This window comes from Acanthochromis polyacanthus, chromosome 4 (assembly GCF_021347895.1).
Source record: "Acanthochromis polyacanthus isolate Apoly-LR-REF ecotype Palm Island chromosome 4, KAUST_Apoly_ChrSc, whole genome shotgun sequence".
NCBI lineage: Eukaryota > Metazoa > Chordata > Actinopteri > Pomacentridae > Acanthochromis > Acanthochromis polyacanthus.
The window spans coordinates 34,537,931-34,561,979 of record NC_067116.1 but is presented as its reverse complement, the minus strand read 5'-3'; the positions used below and the strand labels follow the sequence as shown (position 1 = coordinate 34,561,979).

General features: G+C 41.5%; 1 protein-coding gene across 1 annotated transcript in view; it reads left to right on the top strand.

Annotated features, from left to right (window-relative positions):
• Positions 1–24,049, top strand: part of scfd2 (sec1 family domain containing 2) — a 101,933-nt gene that overhangs the window by 28,353 nt on the left and 49,531 nt on the right. Inside the window, exon 5 of the mRNA XM_022203034.2 lies at positions 15,846–16,140. Coding sequence (XP_022058726.2) covers positions 15,846–16,140 — 295 coding nt within the window. The remainder of the gene's footprint in view (positions 1–15,845; positions 16,141–24,049) is intronic.

The window sequence follows — 24,049 nt, the reverse complement described above, 5'->3', positions numbered from 1 at the left end:
TTTTCCGTTGTTTATTGTGGTTATTAGGAGTTGATTATAGAGAAAATGAGGCATTTAATCAAAGGGCACATTAAACGCATATTGCACATCTGGCTGCGAGGATCAGAAGTTCAGACGTCCTCGTTCACACTGCACTAACCGCTTCTCCACATCCTGCCTCAAGCATAACAGTACAGAGGTTAAACTGCAGAATCAAATTTTTATTTTTGCAAGTTTGCATGACTGCAGTCTGCAGTTAGCTGACTCTGCCCATACTCTGTTTCTTCTTTTTTTTCTTTTAACGGACAAAACTTTTCTTAGAAGCATTTGCTGAAATACATTTTAGTATGTTAGAAAATAAACCAATTTTGTACGTGAACCATTATGAGAAAACACAAATTCTCTATGCCACATTCTCCGTGCTGCCAAATACGCCTATCTAAATCTAAATCCAATAAAGAAGCTCTGCAATAAACCTCGCATTTATAAAGCTTATCATATTCCATTTGTGTGGAGACTGTGTCACAGAGGAGCTGACTCGGCTCTTTGGTCATTTTGGAGGCTACAGTGCAGGGCACTCCATTAAATTATGGGGAAAGTTTGTTGCAGTGGTTTTTCTACTCCCATTAGTGTCAGTGGAGGGTTATATAATACTATAAACACCTTGTTCAGTTTCTGTTTTTCCTCAAATGCCAATAAATCATTATATTTTGAAATGATTTGACATTAACTACTAAAAATTATGTCATTAAATTGACAACATTAAACTTGCATTGCACACTACTGTATGATTTGCAACACCTGTATAACCCTAATAAGTCTTCCTTATTTAATGATACCAATGCCACACTATAATAATGTCCACTATAAATAAATTAAACAAAAGCTAAGTACTGTCAGAAAAAACATACTTAAAGTATTAAAAAAATAAAATGTTCAATGCAAAGAAGTCTATAAACTGGTAGGAACTACAAACAGCGTTCTTGGTGCATCTTATAACAAAATGCAGTAGAAACAGCCACTTGTCAGTGCAAAAACAACAGATTTCCAAAGTATGAAAGGGAGACTAAAAGACACATCTTAATTCACAGCCTTTTATTGTGAAAACAGAGTAGTGTTTCAACACTGCTGTGTCTTCTGATGAGGTAGTGCTGAAACGTTCATATTTTTTCACAGTTAAAGGCTGTACTTTTAGCAGTCATCATATCATCGTAGGAGAAAGGTGATCACTGAGAACAACTGTTATTGATTTGCAGTGACCCTTCCCTCTGAGTCAACAAACCATGAAAGCAAATTGTCCACCACAGCATAAACAGAAGCACCAGATCCCTTTGGTTTAGGGGTCAAACATTCAGGTTTTTCATTTAAATTTGTCGCCCATCTATACGTCTGTAACGAATGATGTTTTATTATTCATGACATCTATCTTTCAGGTGTTTTTCCTGTAATCCATTACTTGTTTGGTTAGTCAAACAGTTTCCTGGAGCTTTATTAGATGTCTTGTTTTGTTCAAATAATTTAGTTTAGTGCAATTTCAGACAAAGAAAGCAGCAAATCAGTTGAAGACTTTAAACCTGGAACTGCTGGGCATTTTTGTTCTAAAAAAAATATGAAACTCTTTATTAGTTGTCATAAAAGTCACTGACTAATTCTCTGATAATCAATAAATGAATCATTCAATCTCATATTGTTACTGTTGGTTGTAAATTAATTAAAATGACTGTCAAAGAATGTCAGTGGAGTAAAGAAAGTGCAGTATTGTGAACTGGTGAGTTTAAATACACTGAGTGAAGTACAAGTACAATTCTACAATTGCATTCGCTTTTATCCAAAGCGACACACATCTGAGAGTAGATGCAACACTAACAAGGATCTAATCAAGAGAAAACAACCTGGATATGAGCCATAGAACAAGTTCAAATGTGATAGGACCTTGGTAGACCTGTTTTTTTTTTTATTATTTACATCACAATTGTGAAGTGAGAATAAGGCCAGTAGAGACTAATTACCGCAGCATCTGTGGGGAAATTTCGTTTTAAACAACAGAAATAAATGAATAATATTAGTAAAGTGGTATTCCCTGGGTACTTTAGCACTTAAATCGTCAAGCGTACAGGGACATTATAACTATCACAGTCTTAGTGGTGTTTGGAGAAGCTGCACCTCTTTGCCAGTGTGATGTGTTTAGTCCTTGTTTAACAGCGAGGCTCTGCGCTGCATCACAGGATAGACAAACAGACAGACAAGGCATTAGTGATGTGTTTACCATCTGTTCAGGAAGGACGGACATGATGGGAGAGGATGAGGAAGAGAGACATTTTCACGGTGTACGAAGAGACGAATGGGGGGGGGGATTTACTGCCAGACATCAGCCGTTACTTATCAGAGGGGTCGGTCAAACAGTGTCATACCCTCTGTGGCACATTGTCGTCTCTAACGTGGAATAAAGACCACAGATTGTCAGTGATGTCGTCTTATTTACAATACAAGACCCAGCTGGGTTATGGACCCTGAAGGTAAAGAGGAGATAATCGCATTGGAAACAGCTGCCAACAGTTCAAAACCCCCCGCTGATTGAAAACATAACACCCAGAGAGAACTCGGAGACTTTTACTTCTTCACCTTAGGCACACTCGTGGAGAAATTATCCACACATAAGCAGACAGAAAGTGTGAAAAGCATCATCAAGCTGTTGGTGGGGCAGATGCTTGATGTGTGAGGGTGTGTTTGTGACTCCAAGTCTTCAAGGAAATGACAGTGATCCATAAGACACCTGGTTTTTGTAAAGTAAGAATTGGATGGAACGAGATAGAAAAGGGAAGCTTTCTTTTATCTGAGTTTTTCAAACAGTAATCCACTAGTCCCAAGTTGTACAAGACTTCCTTGCAAAATCTCTGTGGGGCTGTTTTTTTGATTTGTGTTATTTTTTTGTGTGAGTTCTGGAACTCAGGGTTTCATCAAAGATATAAGTCATGATTTCTCAAAGTTATGACAGTCTAGAAGGGATTTTTATCACGTCAAATGAATTCAAGAGTCGTGTGATTTGGCCAGAGTTTTGCCTTCGCAAGCAAAGCAAGGAGAGAAAAAGAGGCCGATGCACCCGGGAATGGGTTAAAAAATCTGGGAAAGGGAGACAATAATGGAGAGAATGATGTATTGTTTCCAAGACAAAGTATAAAAAAAAAGAGGTGTTAGCTTGTATTAATGGTTTAAACTTGTCTCGATGCCCCTCCTCATCGTGTTTTTTAGCTGAGCTGTGGGTTTAAGGCTCTGGGAATGTTTGTGCAGTAGAAACCCTGGGTCATGTTGTTTGTATTGTTCTATTTCAGTCTTTGTGTTGAACAACTGTCAGCAGACCACGATGGTGTTTCAGTTTCACACATACACATGCATATATGCAGAGAAATCAGCCATGCATTTATCCTCCTGACCATCTCCATCCTGACCCCCAGCTCCTATCTCTCTGCTTCGGCCCCATCCTTGTTTGCGGTTATCGGTATTTGCCACTTTTCATGAAATGTGGGTCAGTGCTTAAATGAATTGCCAAAAGGAGATCCTGGTAAAGCCCTCTGATGCTCAAAGTGTTATAACAGATGGAATTCATGCAGTGTGATGGGTGTTAGTGTGCAGACATGTAGTCTGCAGACGGATCGCTGCATGTCTGTGCTCTCTTTCATTCTAGCCTGCATGTTGTGCGCAGCCCTCCCAGTGATGTTTCAGTAAACACAAGCATAACACATATAGCTTCTGTTGCCTATATTTTGCTGTGCGTGCTTTAGTCAGACTGGATTTGTAGTGTGCAGCGTGCTTCCATGCAACCTGTGTTAGCAGTGATATGCTAGTGTGCATGTGTGACAGAGGGCTGTTGTGTGTGCAGAATGCCACTCTGTCTCAGTTCTTAGATTACTCATAGAAAGAGCGTTCTCTTCATGCCCGACTGCTCTCATACGCTGAGCATTGAAGGACAGGTCGCTGTGTTCAGATAAAATCTGTTCACTTAGGATGTATTTGTGAGGAAGGTTTTAAAAAATATTCAGATCTTAACCTTGATGAATAGAAACTTTAGAATAAGTTGAAGGAAATTGCAATTTTATCACCTTTAAACTTTATTTTGAAGGCTTCCTTCTTGCCACCGCTACCCCTCACTGTGGTTTCTGTTTCCTAACTTTATTTTCTCCCTCCTTTATGTGTGAACTGGGGTTTCCAGTAAAAGAAACCTATGGGAGAATATGCCTGTAACTGTTTATTATGTGGTCAATAATGCGTTTGATTGTAGTGTTTGCACGCATGCAATAAAACGCAGGTCTTCTTGCCTTTCTGAATTTTTATCGATATTAACCTCTCCCATGTTTCACTCAGGTCAGACTGTAAAATAATCTTGTTGATCATAATAGATGAATAAATAAGGAATTCGTCATGAATGCGGTCACATCTCAGCGGAGGTCTCACTGTTTGCTTCCCATGATCCAAGACGTTACTTCTGCCTTTTGTCTCGTCTGTATTGTTTGTCTTTCTTGATTTTTTTTTTTTTTGCTTATGTTTATTTATGAAATATTCATGATGTTCCAGGACATCTCAACATCCACCCAGGTGTGTGTATGTGGGGAAATTAGGGGAGATTATCTGTTTTCCATTTCCCCTGTCTGTGATGAGTGTTCTATAAATGTTTAGGGAAGAGCAGCCGTGTGTAGGCGTGTTTGTCAGTGTCTCTGATAGAGATATGCACAGGTTGGCTTGAAGATCCAGATTATGACCTTATTTACACACAGAAAATACACAAAGCGCCGTCCTCCCTTGCTAAGATTTAGAATCCATTGCTTTAAAACAGATGTGCACGTTACCTCTTTTTCATTTAGAGGTACTCTATATAAATACCACCATGACCTCTGTGTTAATGTGAGGTCACAAAAAGAAGCCCTGCCTTCTGCCATGTGTGGCGCGAGAACATGTCTTCTTCAACACACACATGTAACCCTCCTCCTTTAAGAAACACAGAGCACAGCAGCTGTACCTCGAAGTAATGACTCACATCAGAGAACACTAGTCAGTGACACAGCTCTCAGTTTATTCATGAATCCCATGTTTTATTCAAACTTCACTACAGAAACCCATGACGGAGCTCTGCAGCGGCCCACGATGACACACCGCCTGCTTAGAAATGACTGCACAGACAGAGCTGAGGTCAACCCTGCAGAATTCACAATCACACAGCTGCGATCCACCTAGCATGCAGCTAATAGTTTAAAAATATCCAACATTTCGACTGCAGCCCATTTCCTGTCTATTGAAACCTTTTCCAGGATGGAGTTTTGGAGGGAAAAGAGGCAGGCAGACTTGGTTCAATCAGTGCAGCCTGGATGTGTCGTGGTGCAACAGTGCCCCCTAATGTTGGAAATTCACCACAAAGCTCTGGAACTTGGTAAAAGAGTAACATCTCTGGTGTGCTAAAACTTTATCCCTCTTTTATGCGGACATATAAATGTAAAAATGTGTTTTCTTTCTCATATATCAGGCTCCAAAACACACTTGGATCACACTGAAGTACCAGTAGGGATTCACAAAATTTGCCTTCAGCCGACCCGTGCCACTCTTATTTCGAAATAGCCTCCTTTTTTTTGCTAGTTGAATGTGTTCTGCCTCCCCATCCCAACTCTGCACCCTCCCCTCCATGTGTGAGGCAGACACTGTAATCAGAGGGACTGTTTTAATGTTCCATCCTACATGTTTCTTCAATTACAAAAAAAACAAAAACAATTCTATTTTTTTTTAAAGAAAAGGTACAAGAAAAGAAAAGTGATCTCATGTATCATGTCCATTTCTGGATGGCTGTGCGGAAAAGTGGAACAGAGCAACTGCAAAATGTCAAATGCAGTTGTTTTGCTTTGAATCCCTTTGGATAAATCGCTGTTGTTTCATTCCGCTTTTGTCTAGAAACAGTCTGTTTACCTCAGGATGTTTTCTCCCTGCTGGAGCCTCCTGAGTCAATTAGTAGTGGATGTAATGTACTATCCTTGGCAGTATTAGAGCGGTCTGTGTGTGTGTTTGTGCATGTGTTCTACTCATGAATGCGTATGATTCAGGCTCTCTCGGTGTGAGAAAAATGCGGGAGGTTTTAAATGGCCCTGGGGTTTGTGGCTACAGAGCAACTCTCTTCTGGTGAATTGCGCCATAATCTGTTGCAGCCTATGCAAGCCTCATTAATTCCTTTATGTTTCCACACACTTGGACTTACTACCTAATACAACTTTTCACATTAAGAGCTCATACGATGTCTATCTTGCTTGTTTTTCCAAACTAATCGCATGCGGAATGAACTGCAGGTCTTGGCCTAAGTGAGATAAGCGGGCAGGGTGTCGTGTGCCGGGCAGACAGAGTCCAGCCGCAGTGACCAGCATGTGGCTGACTGGCGGTGGCAGGGCGGAGTGCGGGGACTGTGTTTGTTTCTGTGATTGGGTCCCACGTCTCCTCTAAATTATAGCCCTCAAGCTCTGTGCCAAACCAACCTTTGACACACAGAGCGATAGCAGAAGGGGGAAAATGCAGATAAAATGACAGAGATGCATGTGTAGACAGTGGATTAAAGAGGACAAAAGGTGAAAGAGAAGAGGAGTGATGTAAAAGCTGCTGAGAGTCTTTACATGTAGTGACTGAGAGGCAGCTGCCTGTCCGTCCCTCCTCCAGAGAGCTGACCTTCAGCCGTATGTGGACTCATTGATTTCTCTCTCTACAGTCCAGCGTGCAGATCTGCCACCAGCCCGCTCAACAGGGCAGAAGTGAAGCACACCCACCGCACACACTGTGTGGTAATTCAGACCTCATTTAAAACAAAAGATTTATGTCTCTGTGTTCCCACAAGCAGAGCAGCATCAGGGTGATGGAGCCGGGACCAGGGGTCACCTTCCCTCTAAGAGCTTTACCGTCCTCTGTGCTGTCCGTCCATCTGTATGGTGGCCCTGAGAGCTCAGTGCAGTGCAACTGGAGAAAACACATGCAAATAGACTGAACAAATTAGGTAAATATCTTTAGGAAAATTAACAACAAGCTGAAAGTACAGAAAACACAAGCAAACGACCAGAAACGAGCTGCAAATAGCCGACGCTGCAGCAGACTTTATAGTGCCCTCTGGAAGCATTTTTGTTGTGCTACTTGCAGCATTTCTGGATCTGGTTGTGTTTTCTGTGTTTGCATCTGGTTTTCGTATTTACAGAGTTTTTTTTCTCACTGTTGTGCGTGTCTTGTCACATTGTTGAATACATTTCTTTCTTGATTTGCTTTTGTTTTGTCTGTTCGCTTGTGTTTTTTCATTTTGCAGTACATTGAGTTCTCAGGACTCACACCATGCATTTATAGAGCAGTCCGTCCAATCAATCAATCAGCCAATCAAACCAATAGTTGGGTTTTTCTCCTCTGTTATCTTTTCATCCTAACTTTTCTACTCAGCCATTTTCAGTCTATGTTTCCTCTGAACTATAAATTGCACCAGTTGACCGACAGACGTTGAAGCTACAGACTGCTGGTCAGGCTTGCATTCCATATTTTACTGGCTACTAATAGATTTATTGTAAAGAAAATCTTCCTGTATTTTTCTTAGTCACAGGGACACCTTAAGAAAATTGTATTTCTCGAGATTCCAGCCCTGCTGCATTTGGCAACACCGATGGTTAGTCGTGGTAACAGCACATGTGGTTTAAAACTGCACAAACACCCTTTGAGCAGCTACTTTTGACAAAAATAGCTGAAAACCTGCATGGTGTATACAGTGAATGCTGTTTTCTACACAGCAACAGGGCACAGTAAAGTTGGTTAGTTTCGCAAAACCATTTCAGTCCTCAGTAACCTCTCTGATCAGTACATCGCTTTTTCTGTGACTTCTTCACCATAACTGCCAGTTAAATGAGGCAGAAGTAAGAAATGTTTGGCTTGAATTAACTGCAGCGTAGCACATTTCTGAAGCAGCAATATACTACCACATAAGAGGGCAGGTAACCACCGACGTTGGCAGATGTTATAGTTTGTCCAAATCTCTCACCTCCTGTCTGAGTCTCAGTCTAGTCAGTTTTATCAAACAGCAAAAATGAGGAGACACTTGTAACCAATCCCAAAGTTATTTTGCTGTTTGAGATGGTTAAAAACATAAAACTCTACAAAGACAAATAAATCCTGCAAATGTAAGCTCATAAGAATCATATAACAATATGAGACAGTTTTAAATCGTTTGTGCTTTTTCTGCAGATCAAAGCAAAAACACATAAACACACAAAAGCCAAATGACCTGATTTCTCTGATATATTGTTTGTTTGTTTCGTTACGAGAAAAGGGTCATGAAAGATTTAGTAGACAGAGAGAAATCTGGATACAAAGGCATAAAATGCAAACTCATTTTGCACACAGTTGAGTGATCGGTGATTTCCCACTGTTCGCTATCATCCTGTGTGCTCACTTGCTCTTCGTTGTGTTTAGAGTCATGTTTCCGCCGTTCTTGTTAAAGGCCTGATACGTTGTCCACGTTTTTCACACAAGACAGAATAATGGCAGTTAAAAGAGATCCAGAGATAAACTTTATTTTTCCATTCCTGCTCAACTTCGAGCAAATTTCCGTCTTTTCATAAACAGAAATTTTCCGGTGAACCCATCATTGTCATCCCTGCAGGTTACAATGAGCATGTGTCCCCGCTGAGATGCTCTACATGTGCGATTCCGCTGGCAGGCCGGGGATAAAACGCACTCATTAACAGGATGTCAGTCAAAAAGCATTTGTGAGTTTGCTCTGAGTTTCGGTGTTGTTTACATGTTCAAAATCCTGCCAGTTTCACTGAGGGCGAAGACACATTTGTTTGTCTTCCAGCTGTTCTACTGCAAATCAATAGCAAGCTTGCTCTACATAATTTAGAGTCAAAATTTAGTTGCTGTCTTCTAGCTTGGAGATTTATGTATTTTGTTTTTAGAGGTTTCCTTGTATCCCTTCCAGCTTTGCGTGTTGTTATTTGTGAATGCAAATTGGATGTGATTATATATTTGCAAATGAAGCACATGTGTGCATTTCCCAAAGAATGCAGAAGAGTTTCTCTTTTTTTCTAGTTGCTATGGCAATGATGAACTGTCTGGCATCCTTTTGAGGTGACTCCTGGCCAGAGAGGCTTTGGTCGACTAGAACAACTGACCTATATCCAACTTTGTTCATGCTCCCACCAGGACCCACACCTCCAACGCCCACCCCTCCCCCTGCCCTCAGGCCCAGAAAAAGGTTCATTGTGCAGGCAGGGAGCGATGCGAGTGAGGCCTGGTTCTGGTTAGCGAGCTGCACTGCATCTGAAACACTCACCTTCCTCCAGGGGTTGCATCTGGAGCTGGTTTCCTGTTCAGGCTGTGCTGGGCAAAGGAGGAGTTTGGCTCGGCTCTGTGATTGGACGAGACTGAGCCTTTATGGACCCCAGGATGGTTGGAATTGCCAAACAGCAATCTGTCAATCACTCACTGACAGATTCAAGCCATAATGCAGGAGGGCTTATGATTGGTGCTAAGATCTGAGCAACAAGCCCGTGATGCTTCAGCCCTGCGCCAATAAACAATTGGTAGATTTAGCTCCAGTCAATCCCCTGAGCCAGTTCACAGGACAAACTATGGTTCCATATTTTTATCTGAAAGCAGCTTTTCTTTGGGAAATACTATGTCATGATAAGAAAATCTCAAGTAATTTAGAGTAATGGTTTTGTCTGAGTCATTGCGAACCCTAAAATTAGCAATGTTTTGACAGAGTAATGCCATTGTTATTCTATAATTGTGTGTAATGGTCACATTAGAGCAAGGCGGCAGGGCTAGTGGATTCAGTAATTGTCTGTAATAATAATAATGTTAGCTTCCTGCTATTATGGCAGTAAAGCTGCGTTTCAGGGGGTGAGCAGTGCCCCTAAATCTGCACTTTTTAAAAAAGTAGACATCACATAAAGTTAGCAGTCTTTCTGTCATTGAGAGTATTTCTACAGGCTACCCAAAGGAAATGCTAAGTGTGCTTTTAAAAAGTTAGATGAATGCCACAAGGATGAAGAAAAGTGCTTCAATACTCACTATGCTTGATAAGTGTATTTAAATATATTTTGTATTAGCATAAAAAACACTTGAAATGTCCTTTTCAGAGCATTAAGTTGTTGAGGCATCAACCTATAAACCAATAAGAGGCACTTAAATGTTTAATGTGACCCAGGTGGCACTTTAAACTGTAACATAATCTTATGCTACGTTTTGTAAAAGCCTATTCTGCATAATAAGCTGCCTTGGCCGCCAAATGAATCTCACGAAATAAGACGCAGAATATCTGAGTGAAACACTTTGATTGCTCCAAAGATCCATGGAAGGCATGCAGCATTCAGCTCCTTCTCAGAGGTGTTCGGTGCACCACCACCTTTCCAGTGAGCCTGTGTGCCAGCGCCGTGAGTCGGGCATTGTTAAGTTTAGCTTCGGTGCTGGAAAGAGCTTTAGTCAGTCTTCCCACTCAGCTTCTCTCAGCTCAGTCTCGATTCTGTACCAAAGACTTCCATTTCCTGCCCTGGCGCCATGGCATGCAGCTGACAGCAGCTTTTATAGATCGCTTGAAGGGACCCAGTTACAGTGCATGCTTCTTCTGGCATGTGAAAGCGTGCACATACCTCACAGTGCACAGTTTACTCACACAGGTAGAGAAAGCAAACTATGGTTCATTTGTACAACATAATAGTGAGAGTAAGGTCAAATGCAGATTGCAAGATGTGGAAAATCTGAGTTTGTTCCTGACTGGCTGCCCAACTGATCTCAGAGATATATTGATGATAAGATGACAGATTTAAGTGAGAATGGAAAAGATTGGTGCTAAGATCTGAACAGGAAGCTGGTTATGCTTCAGTCCTCTCCCAATAAACCATTTGAAATTTTAGCATCAGCCAACCTGTTGAGCCCATTTGGAGAATAAAGAAGGGCTCTATATATTATTATCCTGTCAGAGATCTCTGACTGTGAATGACTGAAATGGCTGGCAACAAATATGCAAGATGTGCCTGTGTAGAAATGACGAGCAGCAGAGCTCAGTGAGGCTCACCTCCATCTCTTGTGTACATATGGTCCTCTGAATACTGGTCTACATCCCTCCTTGTAGCCATCCCCGCTTCTCTTCTCAGAGCAAAACCGTATTTTTTCATTAGATGAATTTAAAAATTTGCTCTTAATTTCAAATGTATAATCCAGGCGCAACTTTATGCAACGCTCTTTCCAGCCATCTCAATTTCAAAATATGGAATTAACATTAAATGATAAATAAAATTGTAAACAACCACATTAAGTTACAGCAGGCGTCCAATGGTAAACTCTCTTTCTCAGCCAGTGGTTCTCCAAAAGGTTTCTGGTGAAAGTTAGATAAACTTCAGGGGTTATGAAGTGATTAAAAAAAAATAAAGGCAGAACCACTGTGCTGCTTTTATTTTCTGAATTTGGTCAAATTTGGACTTTTTACACTGCTATATTCCTTTAAAAATTCTCCAAAAACATCAATCTGAAGCCCTTTTTTCAAATGCAAATTATCCATCATATTTTGCCAGGGACAGTATTGTCCTTTGATTACTGTTATCTTTTTTGTCTTTTTTGCAATTTTTTTTTTGTTTTCTCCACACCTTTCTTCTTTCTATTTCTTTCTTGAGAATTATAGAGGCTGTGTCTGAAACTAGAAATCACAACCTGGATAGCATTTTAGTTGCAAATTTTGGAGTTATATATGGATTCCCGTTTACAAAAACAAACTGAGGGGATAAGATATTTGGCAGCTTACATTAAGGAATATTTTCTGTCTTTCAACAACTTAACAGCAATTATGTGGCAAACCTATTAAAATCATTTCCATGAATAACATCAGTAAATTCAAGTAAAACACAGACTTCGCTTATCCTGTGGGACTGGGCCTCATGGAAACACATACATGGGAGTTGATTTCTAAATCACATGATGTCCCCAGACAATGCAAATCCAATGCAAGTAGGGCTTGAAAAACTAAAACTGACTGCTTAATTAAAATGCCCCCACCCCACTGTGGGTGATGGCCTGTCAACAGTGGACATTGCTTCATTGAAAAGGCCACAAGCCAAAAAAGTAGAGAACCACAATGACAAAATAATTTTACATGATGTAGTTGTCTAAAATCTTTTATATTTCAGTGTTGTAGTAATGCTTAAGATGATATTCTAAGCAGCCAATTCACAAGCAGTCGTGGCTCGGATTGTCCGCTAATCGCAAGGTTGCTGATTGATCCCTGGCTCATCCACATGTCTAAGTGTCCTTGGGCAAGACACTGAATCCAATGGCAGGTTAGAACCTTGTATGACAGCTCTGCCACTATTTGTGAGAATGACCTTGTAAAATGCTTTGTGGTACCTCGCTAAGATTAAAAGGCATCGAGTACATGTGCAACATTTACTGTTCTACATATTGAAATATCACACTGGTTCCTAAAATTCCAAATGATTAAATTATCTTTGCTTGTCAAACTGAAAGTTTTCGACAACAAGAGCAAACACTGAACTGTACTGCTGGTGTGCCCAGAGGCCCAGGAGGTAACACTAGTACTGCTTTGAGTAAAGCAGTTCTTGACAAATGATATGGAGGCCCAGAGTCCCTCTAGACCTCCTCTTTCAGCTCCACCTCTCTCTGTTGCCCCACACTGAGAGCCCAAGTTACATGGCAACAGGTATATTCACAAACTAACGCTGGTCTAAAAGAAATTGTAATTTGCTAACAGTGGCATGCTTGTTTGAAAACCTGGAGGATTAAACGGGGGCTCTGCTGGACATGTGCAGATGCAAGTGAAGGTGATCGATAGCAGCTCTAAAGTGAGAGATGAAAGAGAAAGTGCTCAGCAATTTGCATTTCAACAAGAAACCCTTAATGGTCTTTGTCTTTCTCTCCTCACTGCCGTCCACCAGCGAAAGGAGCAAGGGAACAATCCCAAACATTGTTTGGCAGTTCGAATGCGTGCGAGTTGGAGAGGTATTTGATTTCACAATGTTTAAGAAGAAAAATGTGTGGTGAGATTGTGTTTGAACAGTCCCAAGGGGCCAACGTTTGGCTGGAGTCTGAGGCAGGAAGGAGGCCTCGCTGGAGTGAAAAGACTAGCAAGAGTGTGGTCCTGTGATACTCTGCTTGTCATGAGGATGAGACTAATGCAGATGTCACCATCCACCGTGTCTACGTTAGGTTATTAATTAACTTGATTTATGATGCAGAAAATCAAAAACATCAACAGTCACTGAAGTTGATCTTATGTTGAGATGACTCTCCAGAGGGACAGTCGTTTTCCCTGCTTCTTGAGGGACAGTCAGTTCTGTGGCTTTGGCTCATCATCTCTGGACTGTGTTGCATCTTTGGCGCAGAGAAGAGTTCTTCTGGGTCAGACACAGGATCCCCCCAGTGGGCCCACCGCAACGTCCAAAGCAACTTATTCTCAGAGTCCGTTTGTTTTGGTGAGAGTAGCACAAAGCTCTTTACACAGAAATCCCTCGTTAAAAGGAAATATATCCTTGAGGGCATTTGTAGCTCCATCCGACACAAACATACTATCCTCTGTCAACAATCATACCCTTTATACCATCATCTGCAGCTTAATTCGTCCTGTAATATCTCAGAATCTTTCTCAGCTCCTTCTCTACCCTGCTTTATTTTTCACTATTCCCTCCACTGTGACCCCGTAGTCTTGGTTTCCCCCCCTCCCGGCCCTATTTTTCATTCGAATTTCATGCTGTTCATCGGACAGATTAGCTCCACACCCTTGTTTTATAGGGCTGTGAGCTCACCCTTGTTGTGAGAGTGGCCAGTGTTCTGTAAACGGTCCTGTGATCTACAGCATGTTGGACTAGAACCCTGTCCAACCAACGTGAGGGGCTCACTATTCAGACCTGCTCAGACAGGCTCACAAAAACAGGTCACTGCACCTAAACATTGCCCCAAAAGTTGGCTTCATGAGTGTGTGCGTGTGTGTGCATGTGATAGAGAAAGAAAAAACAGTTCATTGCCCATTGAAACTCAACAAAAGAATGAAACAAAATTAAGCGTTACCTCAGCCGGTCACAGAGCTGTAAAATTAGCGAATGGAACGATGAGCTCACTCACACTGTGCTCATGGTTTAAACACTTGGAGTATTTTTACACTTTCAGAAACAAATACAGCAAACAATAAGAATGTCTGCTAACCAGGACATGATATCAAGTCATCTAAATATTTGCATCCTAATGTAAACTATACTTCATTTTCTTTTTGGACTTGAATGCAGTGCTTATGAGTAGAAAAGAGACTTTTGACAGTTTTATTAGCTGTTATTCAAACCACGTTTGATTTTTTTTTTAACCTTGTCACATGTCCGTATGATGTTTTAAAATGCTGAAAGAATCCTCTTGAGCGAAATAAAAAGTCATCGTCATGGCTGAACATTTCTATCTTGAAAATACAGCGTACCAATGACACTCTCAAAAACACAGATGTAAACATCTAGGGTTTCATATGCAACAGACTTAAGGAACATATCTTGTCAACTTGCAGGCTTAGACTGTCCGTTTTGTTATTCTTCTTCAAAATTGGTTTTCGGTTCATATATAAACTACTAAATGTTCGGCATAGTTTTACAGTGTTCGATTTGTAGGTGAGCTGGTGTGCTCAGTCGCAGTGAGTGGCAGAGGGTGAGTGGAGGCAAAGTCTTTATAGATCTGAACTATCAGGCAGAAGTAACAATGCAGAGTTACAGTTAAGCCGTTTTAGGGCAAGAAATCATTCCTGTCATAGAATTAAACTTCCAAATATGTAACTTTGATACACAGAAATTAGGTAAGAGCTAAAACCTGCATTCTAACTGATGGACACAGCTGAGGACTGAAATAAGGTGAGGTTTCAGTAACCTTACTAGCTTGTTTACTTGTGCTGTATACACATTAACCTTTAAAAAGCCCAACAAATATATTGTTATGCTACCATTACCATTCAAATAAAAACTTAAACAACATTGTCAAACCTATAGTTAGAGTAGTCTCTAAGACAACATTATTACAGTCTTCCTTTTGCAAACACTTCATTTGGCTTTCAAACTGCAAATTAGGTAAATAGTAAATGATATGCACTTATGTCGCGTATGTACGCAAAGTACTTTGCAATGTTTATTATTTATCCAATACACACACGCATACACACACTGTAATAGGTAACATGCATACCATGCAAGGTGCTCGCCTCCTACTGGGAACGGCTTTGAGTTCGATGTCTTGCCACCACTCTCTGAATATGAAGTTAAAGCCAGCAGTCCATTAGCTTAGCACAAAACTGAAAAAAGTGGAAGACAGTTGCTTCAGTTTTAGCCAAATGAAACAAAATCTTTCATCCAGCAGCTTCCAGCTCTTACTGTTGTACAAATTATGTTTTGTTTGTTTCACTCTTGTGAATGAACTATTTCTTGGCAGGATGCAGTAACTTCCTGGTGTCTTGTCATCACATTGACAACCAGTGGAAACTCATTCTGGACACATAAACCCCTGAAAAGCTATGTTTTTGCTGTCAAACGAGCAGCATAAAATGCTTTCTAAGACTCTGTGCTAAACTAAACTAACAGACTACTTCTGGTTGTTTCATATCCAACATTCAGACATGACATTGATCTTGTCATTAAACTTTCAGCAAGCAGCCACATAGGCACATTTTCTTGAAATGTCCTAGCATTCTTTTGACTAACATCCATGTCAAGTCCTCTGTTGTTGTTTTTTTTGCTGTGATGAATAAAAATAATAAATGCCTGTATGTGGTCCAAAAATATCAGTCTGCTGACAAACTAATTGTTTTTCATGTATTTCTGCACTGTTTCTGTGTGTCGCAGGCTCTCGGAGATTCAGATTTCCCCGCTGTGCTGAGGCAGCTGCTGCCCTTGATGAAGCCCCGCGGAGGCGAGGACAGCTCTTCCTCAGGGTCGAGGCTCGGGGAGGACGAGTGCGGGCCTGATGAGCTGATCCTCCTGCTGGTCTATCTGTACTCCCTGGCTGATGAGGCGCAGCTCGGAGACCAGGACGCCGTGGAGGAGGAGCTGGAGAAGCTGGAGAGGGAGCTGATAGGAGCGCTCACCCTGGTCATCACCCGTGAAACAGAGCTCAGCCCGTTGCTGCAGAAGCTCACTGGTAAGAAAGAGTTAATCAGAGCCTCATCAGCGCTTTCGGGAGCAATTTTCCAGACTTGTTATAAGAAAGTGAGAACTGATTGTTTATTTTCCTTCTCTGTGCTCCCAGTGCTACTAATGGGAGTTTTTTTTTAATCAATGTCTTCACACCCCATCCTTTTCCTGCACTCCTTATGTCACACTATTTGGTGCACACAGACTTTCTACTAATAGCAGAGTGTGGAAATGTCTGAACTTTGTCCATATATATAAGAGTGAGGGAGAAATCACCCTTCTCTTTAACCCTTACTGCTCCTCCACCATGCCAGGAAGATCTACCTGTAATTTATGGGGCTTTTGAAATGCCATTTATTTACCCTTACTGTGTTGCTGATGGCCACCAGTGTGTGTGTGCTGGTTTCTATGGTTCCTCTGTGCAGCACTAGAGCTTTTGCTGGTTTAGCTGAGCTGCTAACTGTGTGGTGGAGCAGATCAAGGCTAAGATGAATTAACTATCTACCTCCACACCACAGCCAGCTGTACCTCCCAGAGTAATAGCGTCTGTAACCTTGAGCTTCCACACACATGGTCTCCTCCCCTGCCACATAGTTCATAATTAGTCCTACTTTTAGTTTTTGGCCCGCTCTGCACCTTAGCACACACCCTGAAATAATACGCTAGGGTTACATGTCATATCGCACATAGGATCATATAGGGTTTGTAAATCTATGTAAAGCGCTAATAAAGATTGCCGATCCCGCTTGCGTATTTTCTCTCTTTCTCCCACTATTTGCTCCGTCTCTCTCTCTTCCTGTTCTACTTGGCTAAGTGCAGTTTGGAGTCGAGGGGCCTCTTGGCAGACGCAAGCCGAGAGATGTGGCTCATGTTAAAACCTGACTCTCTGTTATAAACACTTCATTGGAAATTAGCCTGTCGTAGTGTGCCAGGTGTGTTTCGAAAAGAAGAAAAACAATGTGGGCATGTGCGCTCATTGCGCATGTTCTTGCCCATTCAGAGGAATTTGGCAGCACTCGTTTTTTAAATGTGAGCGTGTATGTGTGTGCGTACGTGCACGAGTGTCTGTGAGAAAAAGGTTTTATGGCAGCCGATGAAGTGCTTGGCGGGGGTAACATGAGGCGGGGGGTCGTCTCTTTCAGTATCCAGAGCAAAACATTGATTGTGACATTCTCCCCAATTAAAGGACTCAAATGGAAACCAGACGTTGAATGAAACCTGGTCGCCATGAGAACAATGTTTTTACAAATTCTTCTATTTTGTTCCCCTTGGCTACAGTAAGCAGTCCAGGCTTCGCTAACACACTGCAGATACACACAGTGCATGCACAAACAGGGTGTAGAAACACAAGAACAATATACACAAGCAAGGATGCCAGAAAAAAAGAGACGAAATAAGGACAAGTGGGTTTGGGACAGTGAGCAGGATAGGCTAATGCAACACACCCCGACCCAGCTAACTACCTCCTTCTGGGAATTTAATTAAAGAGCATCTTCAGGAAATGGTGTTCCTCGGGCTGCCCTGCACTGTACATTTGTTTTCTCTTCCGTGTTTCCTGTCAGTGCTGGTGGACCATAGTTTCCTTTGGTGCGGCACCAACCTTCCATAACTGACTTTATAAATATAATACAGGCTACTGGCGTGTGGCTCACGGTTAAAGAAAGAGGGTTCACGCAATGTGGTTCAGTTCACAGCAAGCAGTGATTTGCTTTTATTTTTAGGGGTATGTATGGAGACAAAGTAAAGTTTTCGGTTGAATTGTGAAGTACCCTTCTAAATTGGCCATAGGTGTGAGTGTAAGCGTGTATAGTTGTCTGTCTCTTTGTGTTGACCTTGTGATGGACTGGTGACCTGTCCACAGAGTGACTAGCCTTCACCCTAAGTCTGCTGGGATGGGCTCTAGACCCCCTGTGACCCTCCAGAGGATGAAGTGGTGTATTGATAATGGATTAATGAATGAATTTTGAATGCAGATTTCAGGGACAAAGTCGCCCTGACAGCTCTGATCTGTGAGGTCGCAGAGCTGAAAGTAGCATATTGGTGAACAAACTGAGATAGCCGAAGCACATTTTGGTTTTATTTAGCCTCCACTAAGCCTCTGCGATAAGACAATATTGATGTGCACTTGCGAAAGCCACTTAATCAATAGCAATAACAAAGATGCACGATAAGATATTAAGTAGTTTATCTTGAATGCATGAGATTCAAACCGACATGAAAGTAGCTCCATCTGACGCAAAGTGTGGTTCTTGCTTTGCTCATGAAAAGCTCTGCATACCTTTATAAGGGAGCCACTCTGCCCTCTGTTGCTTTCCTATAGACATTTGTGCAGGTCTCCCGAGGCGCACTCATCCTTGGGCGCCTGGGCCTCTTGTCACCTCTTTTCACACCCACAGACATCTCTGGTGGAGGCTGTGGCTTACAGAGACTAGCGGCGGCTCTTGTCAGATGAAGTGAGTTTATAAACATCCACAAGCGTGTGTCTCCCCATCGCCTCCACCTAAACCACATGATGTGGGCAATGGTGGCATCCCCGTCTTCTGATGCCCAGACCGGGTCCACCACTCTGAACCTCAGCCTCCATCTAGTGCAGTTGTTTTGCCCTAGTTTTCCTCCATGCACCTCTGAGCTTTACCTGCTTTCTTAATTTAATGTGTATCAAAATAGACCATTTCTTTTATGTCTTTTTGTTGTATGGGAATTATTACCTCTAATCCTTGATAGAAAGGTTAAAATTGAATTTAAAGTAAATACATCATTAAAATGTATCAATAATTATTCATATAAGCTGAAATGTCATTATTTCCAGCTCTGCTATATCTTCATTTCCACAACTAAAGGGAGAAAATAGCAAAGCAGCCAAAATAGCTCCTCAAAATATTCCTAATATAAAGCTTTTACCAAAGTTTGCATTTGTCTACACAGTACAGGTTTCTCCTATTTCACTGTGTGTGTGCATGTGAGATGAATTTTTCAACTATACAGTGCATTATGTCTGTATATTGTTGTCTTTGGGTATGGCTTTGATTAAAGGTTTAAACAGTATTTATCCAAGAAAATGGTTCTGCTTATTGCAGACTGGGAAATGAGCTCTTAAACCAAACGCTCCACAGCCAACACCACATGTGGAAAGAGTTGGATTGGTCGTGAACAAGCTGCAGAAACAGAGCAAACGATGGGATTGGATAAGGAGCCAAGGCTCTTCTAAAACTTCGACTCTGATTGGTTGCTGCCAGACAGTCTGTCGTGTACATGAGTGCGGTGTGTCTGATGTGTGCAGGTTGTAAATAGCTCCGAGCATTTACTGTTAATCCCTCATTCAGTTGTGGCAAAAGCTACACTGACGCTGGTACGAGAGCAGAAATGAGTTCCTCAGACTGCTTTATGGATTTGTTTCCTGTCAGCTCTAGTGAATCTTGGTTTTCTTTGGTTCAGTATCAAACCTCCTCCCTCTTTTTTCTCATTTTTTTCACTCAGCGTTGGGGTACATATCAAGAAAGAAAGCAGGCCAACCCAAATGTTCCTAATTCTTCACTCCAGGACATCCGGCGAGCTTGGGGTGATGGATCATAGTTTGTCTGTATTTGTGTCAGTGTGTGGGTGTTTAGCTCCAGTAGTGAGGCTGTGAAGTCCCCAGTTGGTGCTAATGCTAGTGATTTACTCACTGCAGTGACAGAGGAAAAGAAGAAGGTCACAAATTGACTGGCAGAGCAAAAAACTGAATTTGACGGGAATTGCGGTGGTTTCTCGTCATGGTCTCCTCTCTCGCTCTGCCTCAGTCGCACATAGCGTTTGTTTTTCATCCTGTCAGTGGGGTGTGCATGGGGCAAGGGAGAGGGGAGCGCTGGGAGAGTCGGACCTCCCCAACGCTGCTGTTTGGGTTGGCACGGCAACACGGGCCAGTCAAGGGACATGAAAGGGATCACACATAACTCTGGCCACCAACTCTCAGTCTGCCTACTTTTTAAACTTTTCTTCTCGTTGTTTTGATATTTCCATTTCTCTCTTTTCCTCTCTTTTCCACCTCCTTCCATTTCTTCCCTTCCTCTCCTCTCTGTGAGGCCCTAAAGCACCGAGCTGGTTCGTGGGAGGAAGTAGAGCAGAAGTTAGTCTAATAATTGCGCCTGATTAAATATATTTCCCCAGTTATACTGTGTTTATGGAATTAGCCCCAATTATTTTTAATTGGTGGTCTTCCTTCACTTCCTCCTCTGTTACACAAACACAACCAGGCACATACACATGCATACATATATGAGGTGAAAACCGTAGACCCCGGGGTGACCACAGCAGCCAGCGGCGTTGCTCCCTCTGGTTCACTCCATCAGATAAGCTGATGACTTGGAGCTCAGGCTTTAATTAACCAAAGCTCATCATCTCCTCACTGCTGGGTTAGGCAGGCCTGGTTAACAGGCAGGCCCACACACAGAGCTGAGATCAGCCCCTCAGCCTTGCACCCCACCAAGTCTGCCCTCAAGTCAACACTGTGGTGGTTTCTCAGGGCTGTCCCCTTTTATTGTACCTTGTTTCCTAGTTTCATTCCCACTTCCTGGTTTATTCTCGCCTGAGTTGCATGACCATTCTGATTTGGACCCAAAGGACAGTAGCTGTATTTCCATTATGTTTTGAAGTTTGAAAGTTAGTTTGTTGTTGGTAACGGCAAAATTTGAGAAAACGTCCTCCATTTCCCACCAAAAAACCGCTTGCTTCATCTGATTTTGGACTTTTTGGGGGAAAAAGTTAGTGCAATTCACAGGGAGATGGAAAAATTGATTTCATATAAGTTCTGACATAACAAACATGCATAAAACATGGTAAATATTAGCGACCATTAAAGAATAACTGCAGTTTCATTTTTCTCGATAGAAAATAGTTCCTGAAGACATTTGCCCATTTTCTCTCATAGCTGACCAACATTTTGTTTGCTTCTTTGAATGTTTTTAGCAGTTGGCAAACAAATTAGTTTTATCTTCAGCTTCTTTTACTTATGGACATGTGTAACGTAGCCGATGCTGCCACTGTTTTTACTATTCTTAGTCTGCCTCTGCTGCAGTCGCTCTTAACATCTTTTTTGATATAGTATTATTCATTTTGTACAGCATTGGGTAAGACAGATTTGAAATGGATAAAATGGTTACAGTATTTAGCAAGAAAAATAAAGCTGACATTTTAGTCCAATCTTTGTAGAAAATGTTTTTTCTGTGGTTAGTACATGTTGAAACTTCTTACCACATGTCTGTGTATCATATCTCTGTGTAGTCCTCCTCCACTGACTAATGTTGAGTTGAATCTATGAGAAATTCCAGTCAGTATTTGTATTGTTTAAACAATCAGTTTCCTTTAAGAGCTATGTAGGAGCTGTTTAAGGTGTGTTGGATGCGTAACTTGGCTATAGCACCTCAGATACTAACCTCAGTTTGGAGGTTGTACTGTGATACAGTAGATTCACAACATCGATGAATTGATGGATTCACAAAGTTTTTCTGTTCCATTCCACCAGCGCTCTATTATACTCTGAAATTATATTAAAAAACAGATTAATACTTTAACATTCAAGAATAATAAAAACTATCAATGTAATGGAAGATATCTGTATAAGTAGTTATATTGTGTGTCTGATTTAAAACAGTAAAAACATGACATATTACAGTGACACGTTGTAAAATAACTAATTGTTTTAAAAAAATGCAAATTTTTGATATCGACATTACGTAAAATTTTGGCCTTTTTGTTTTCGTGTTTTTACAGTCAACATGTGAATTCTTAATGGCGTATAGTAAGGTTGACTTGTGTAGATATTGTATTTTAACCTGTTAGCAAGTAGAATCTGTAAACATAGTGTTGGTAAACAAATGATTTACCATTTCTTCAACCCTTAATATAGATTATTTTTGTTTCAAATAATGCCAGATATCTCTAAGATGATTATATTTATTGCTAATTTAAAAGCAAATTTTAAAAACTATAATATGACAGTTCAGTGTTGTTAAGTACAAATGACCTTTAGTACCAACGCACATTGTTGATGTGGACTTAGTTTGGGCCTTTTTTTTAGGGAAAAGGTGCAAATTAAAACTTTTTGAGGGGATTGTGCTAAGTTATTTTCTGTAATTTAATAGAATTAAGCAATAAACATGCAAAGTCTGTAAAAAAACAACTTCTAAATACAATTTTTTTACAGTTTACTTGATCAAAAACCACCTAGTACTGTTTACCCATGTCATTAAACTTCTATAAACCAATAAATGTTGGACCTTAATCAAGTCTGGTGATTGCTGTTCAGTTAAAAACTGAATGGATTTATGTTTTTCATTGTGAAGTCAAAGCAAAACCACAAAACTGAAACAGAAATGAAGATGCTCTTCTCTGAAGAAAGCACTAAAACATCAGCTTTACATCTTCAGTCCAGACGCTTTAAACTTGCCCGCCAAAAATCATGAAACAAAGGGGCTTTATATTCACTGGGAGAGATACATTTCCATCCTCTTTGTCCTGAGACCATTCGACATGTTGTATGCAGTAGCAAGAAATGATACCTGCGGTGGTGTCACTCAGAAGGAAGCCATCATCTGTAAAACTAGTTCAGTCAGCTGTGGTCGTGGTTTGTCGGTTGCATTTCAAAGAGCCGGGCCCAGTGTGTAGTTTACACCTCTGTTTGCTATATGGAGTGTGTTAGCACTCAGTGGAGAATTCCTCTGCTTCTTATTTATGACAGGAAATGCACATCATAAAAGGCTCGTAAGCGCTTATATCTCCGCTGGGAATTAGGCTTGCAGAATGTAAAAGGACACTGTCACAATCCCACACAGACTTGCAAATACGTACACACACACACTCTGGTTTAACAAAAGCAAAGAAACAACATAGCAGTTACACATACAAGCCGACTCCAGAGGGACTCTAACTTAGACAGCGGCCCCTGGCCCCTGCACACGCATCAGTGCAGGCGGAGGTCAGCACATGACCTCTGAACGGACAGTCAGCGGAGGAGTCTGGCCAACACACTCTACCCGCTCATCTTCAGCAGAGAAGCTCCTCGGCTCCTTGGGGAAAACATCCCTCTTTATCTCCCTGCATCCGATCCTGCTTTCTGGTCTGCGTGTGATTTTTTTTTTCGTAGTCTGACGGACATTAAAGCAAATGTCAAACAGTATTCATAAGCGAGTGCGTGCAGAAGTAAAGCTCGCTGTGTGTGAGTCTGTTTTTTGCCAGACCCACTTGGTTTTTTACGATATATCTGGGTTTTATCTGTTGGTGCGGAAGAACTTGTTTACGTTTAGGATTCCAGTCAGCAGTGAAAGATGACCTGTCCTAATGTACCCACTTTCCTCCCCAAACTGTCCCCTTGTTCCTCTCTCCACCCCCTTCCCACTCCCGCCCCATCCTCCATTTTTATTTTTTTTTTACTCTAACATATTTTACCTCATACTCATCACTGGATCAAACTTTTGACTATCAATAAAGCTGTGGCCGCGGTTCAGCACCACTTTCGGCGTCTACGCCCTCGAAGAGCGACGAGAGCAAATCGAAGGTTTCTGATATTGTCCTGTACATGAAGTCCTGGAAGTGAAACGTGTTCTGCTCGGTTCGGAGTTCTCTTGGGTGGAGACTCCTCTACGGCCTCGACACCAGATGGAAGCTCTCCTGGCGCTATGAGCTGGCCGGGTCATTTCCTGTCAGGAGGCCTGGTGTTAATCAAGGCCTGAGCCAGCAGGAACGCCCCCGACTCTCCTACCACCTCCTCCTTCTTTTCTTTTTTTACAGCCCCTCTCCTCTTACACCCCCTCATCTAGCAGAGAGGCTAAGAAGTACACATTTTTCTCTCCTCCCCCATTTTCCCCCCTTTGGTTTCTGGTCTTTTGTCTTCCATACTGTAGCCCTGCTTTGTTTAGTATATGGAATATTCCACTCTCGGT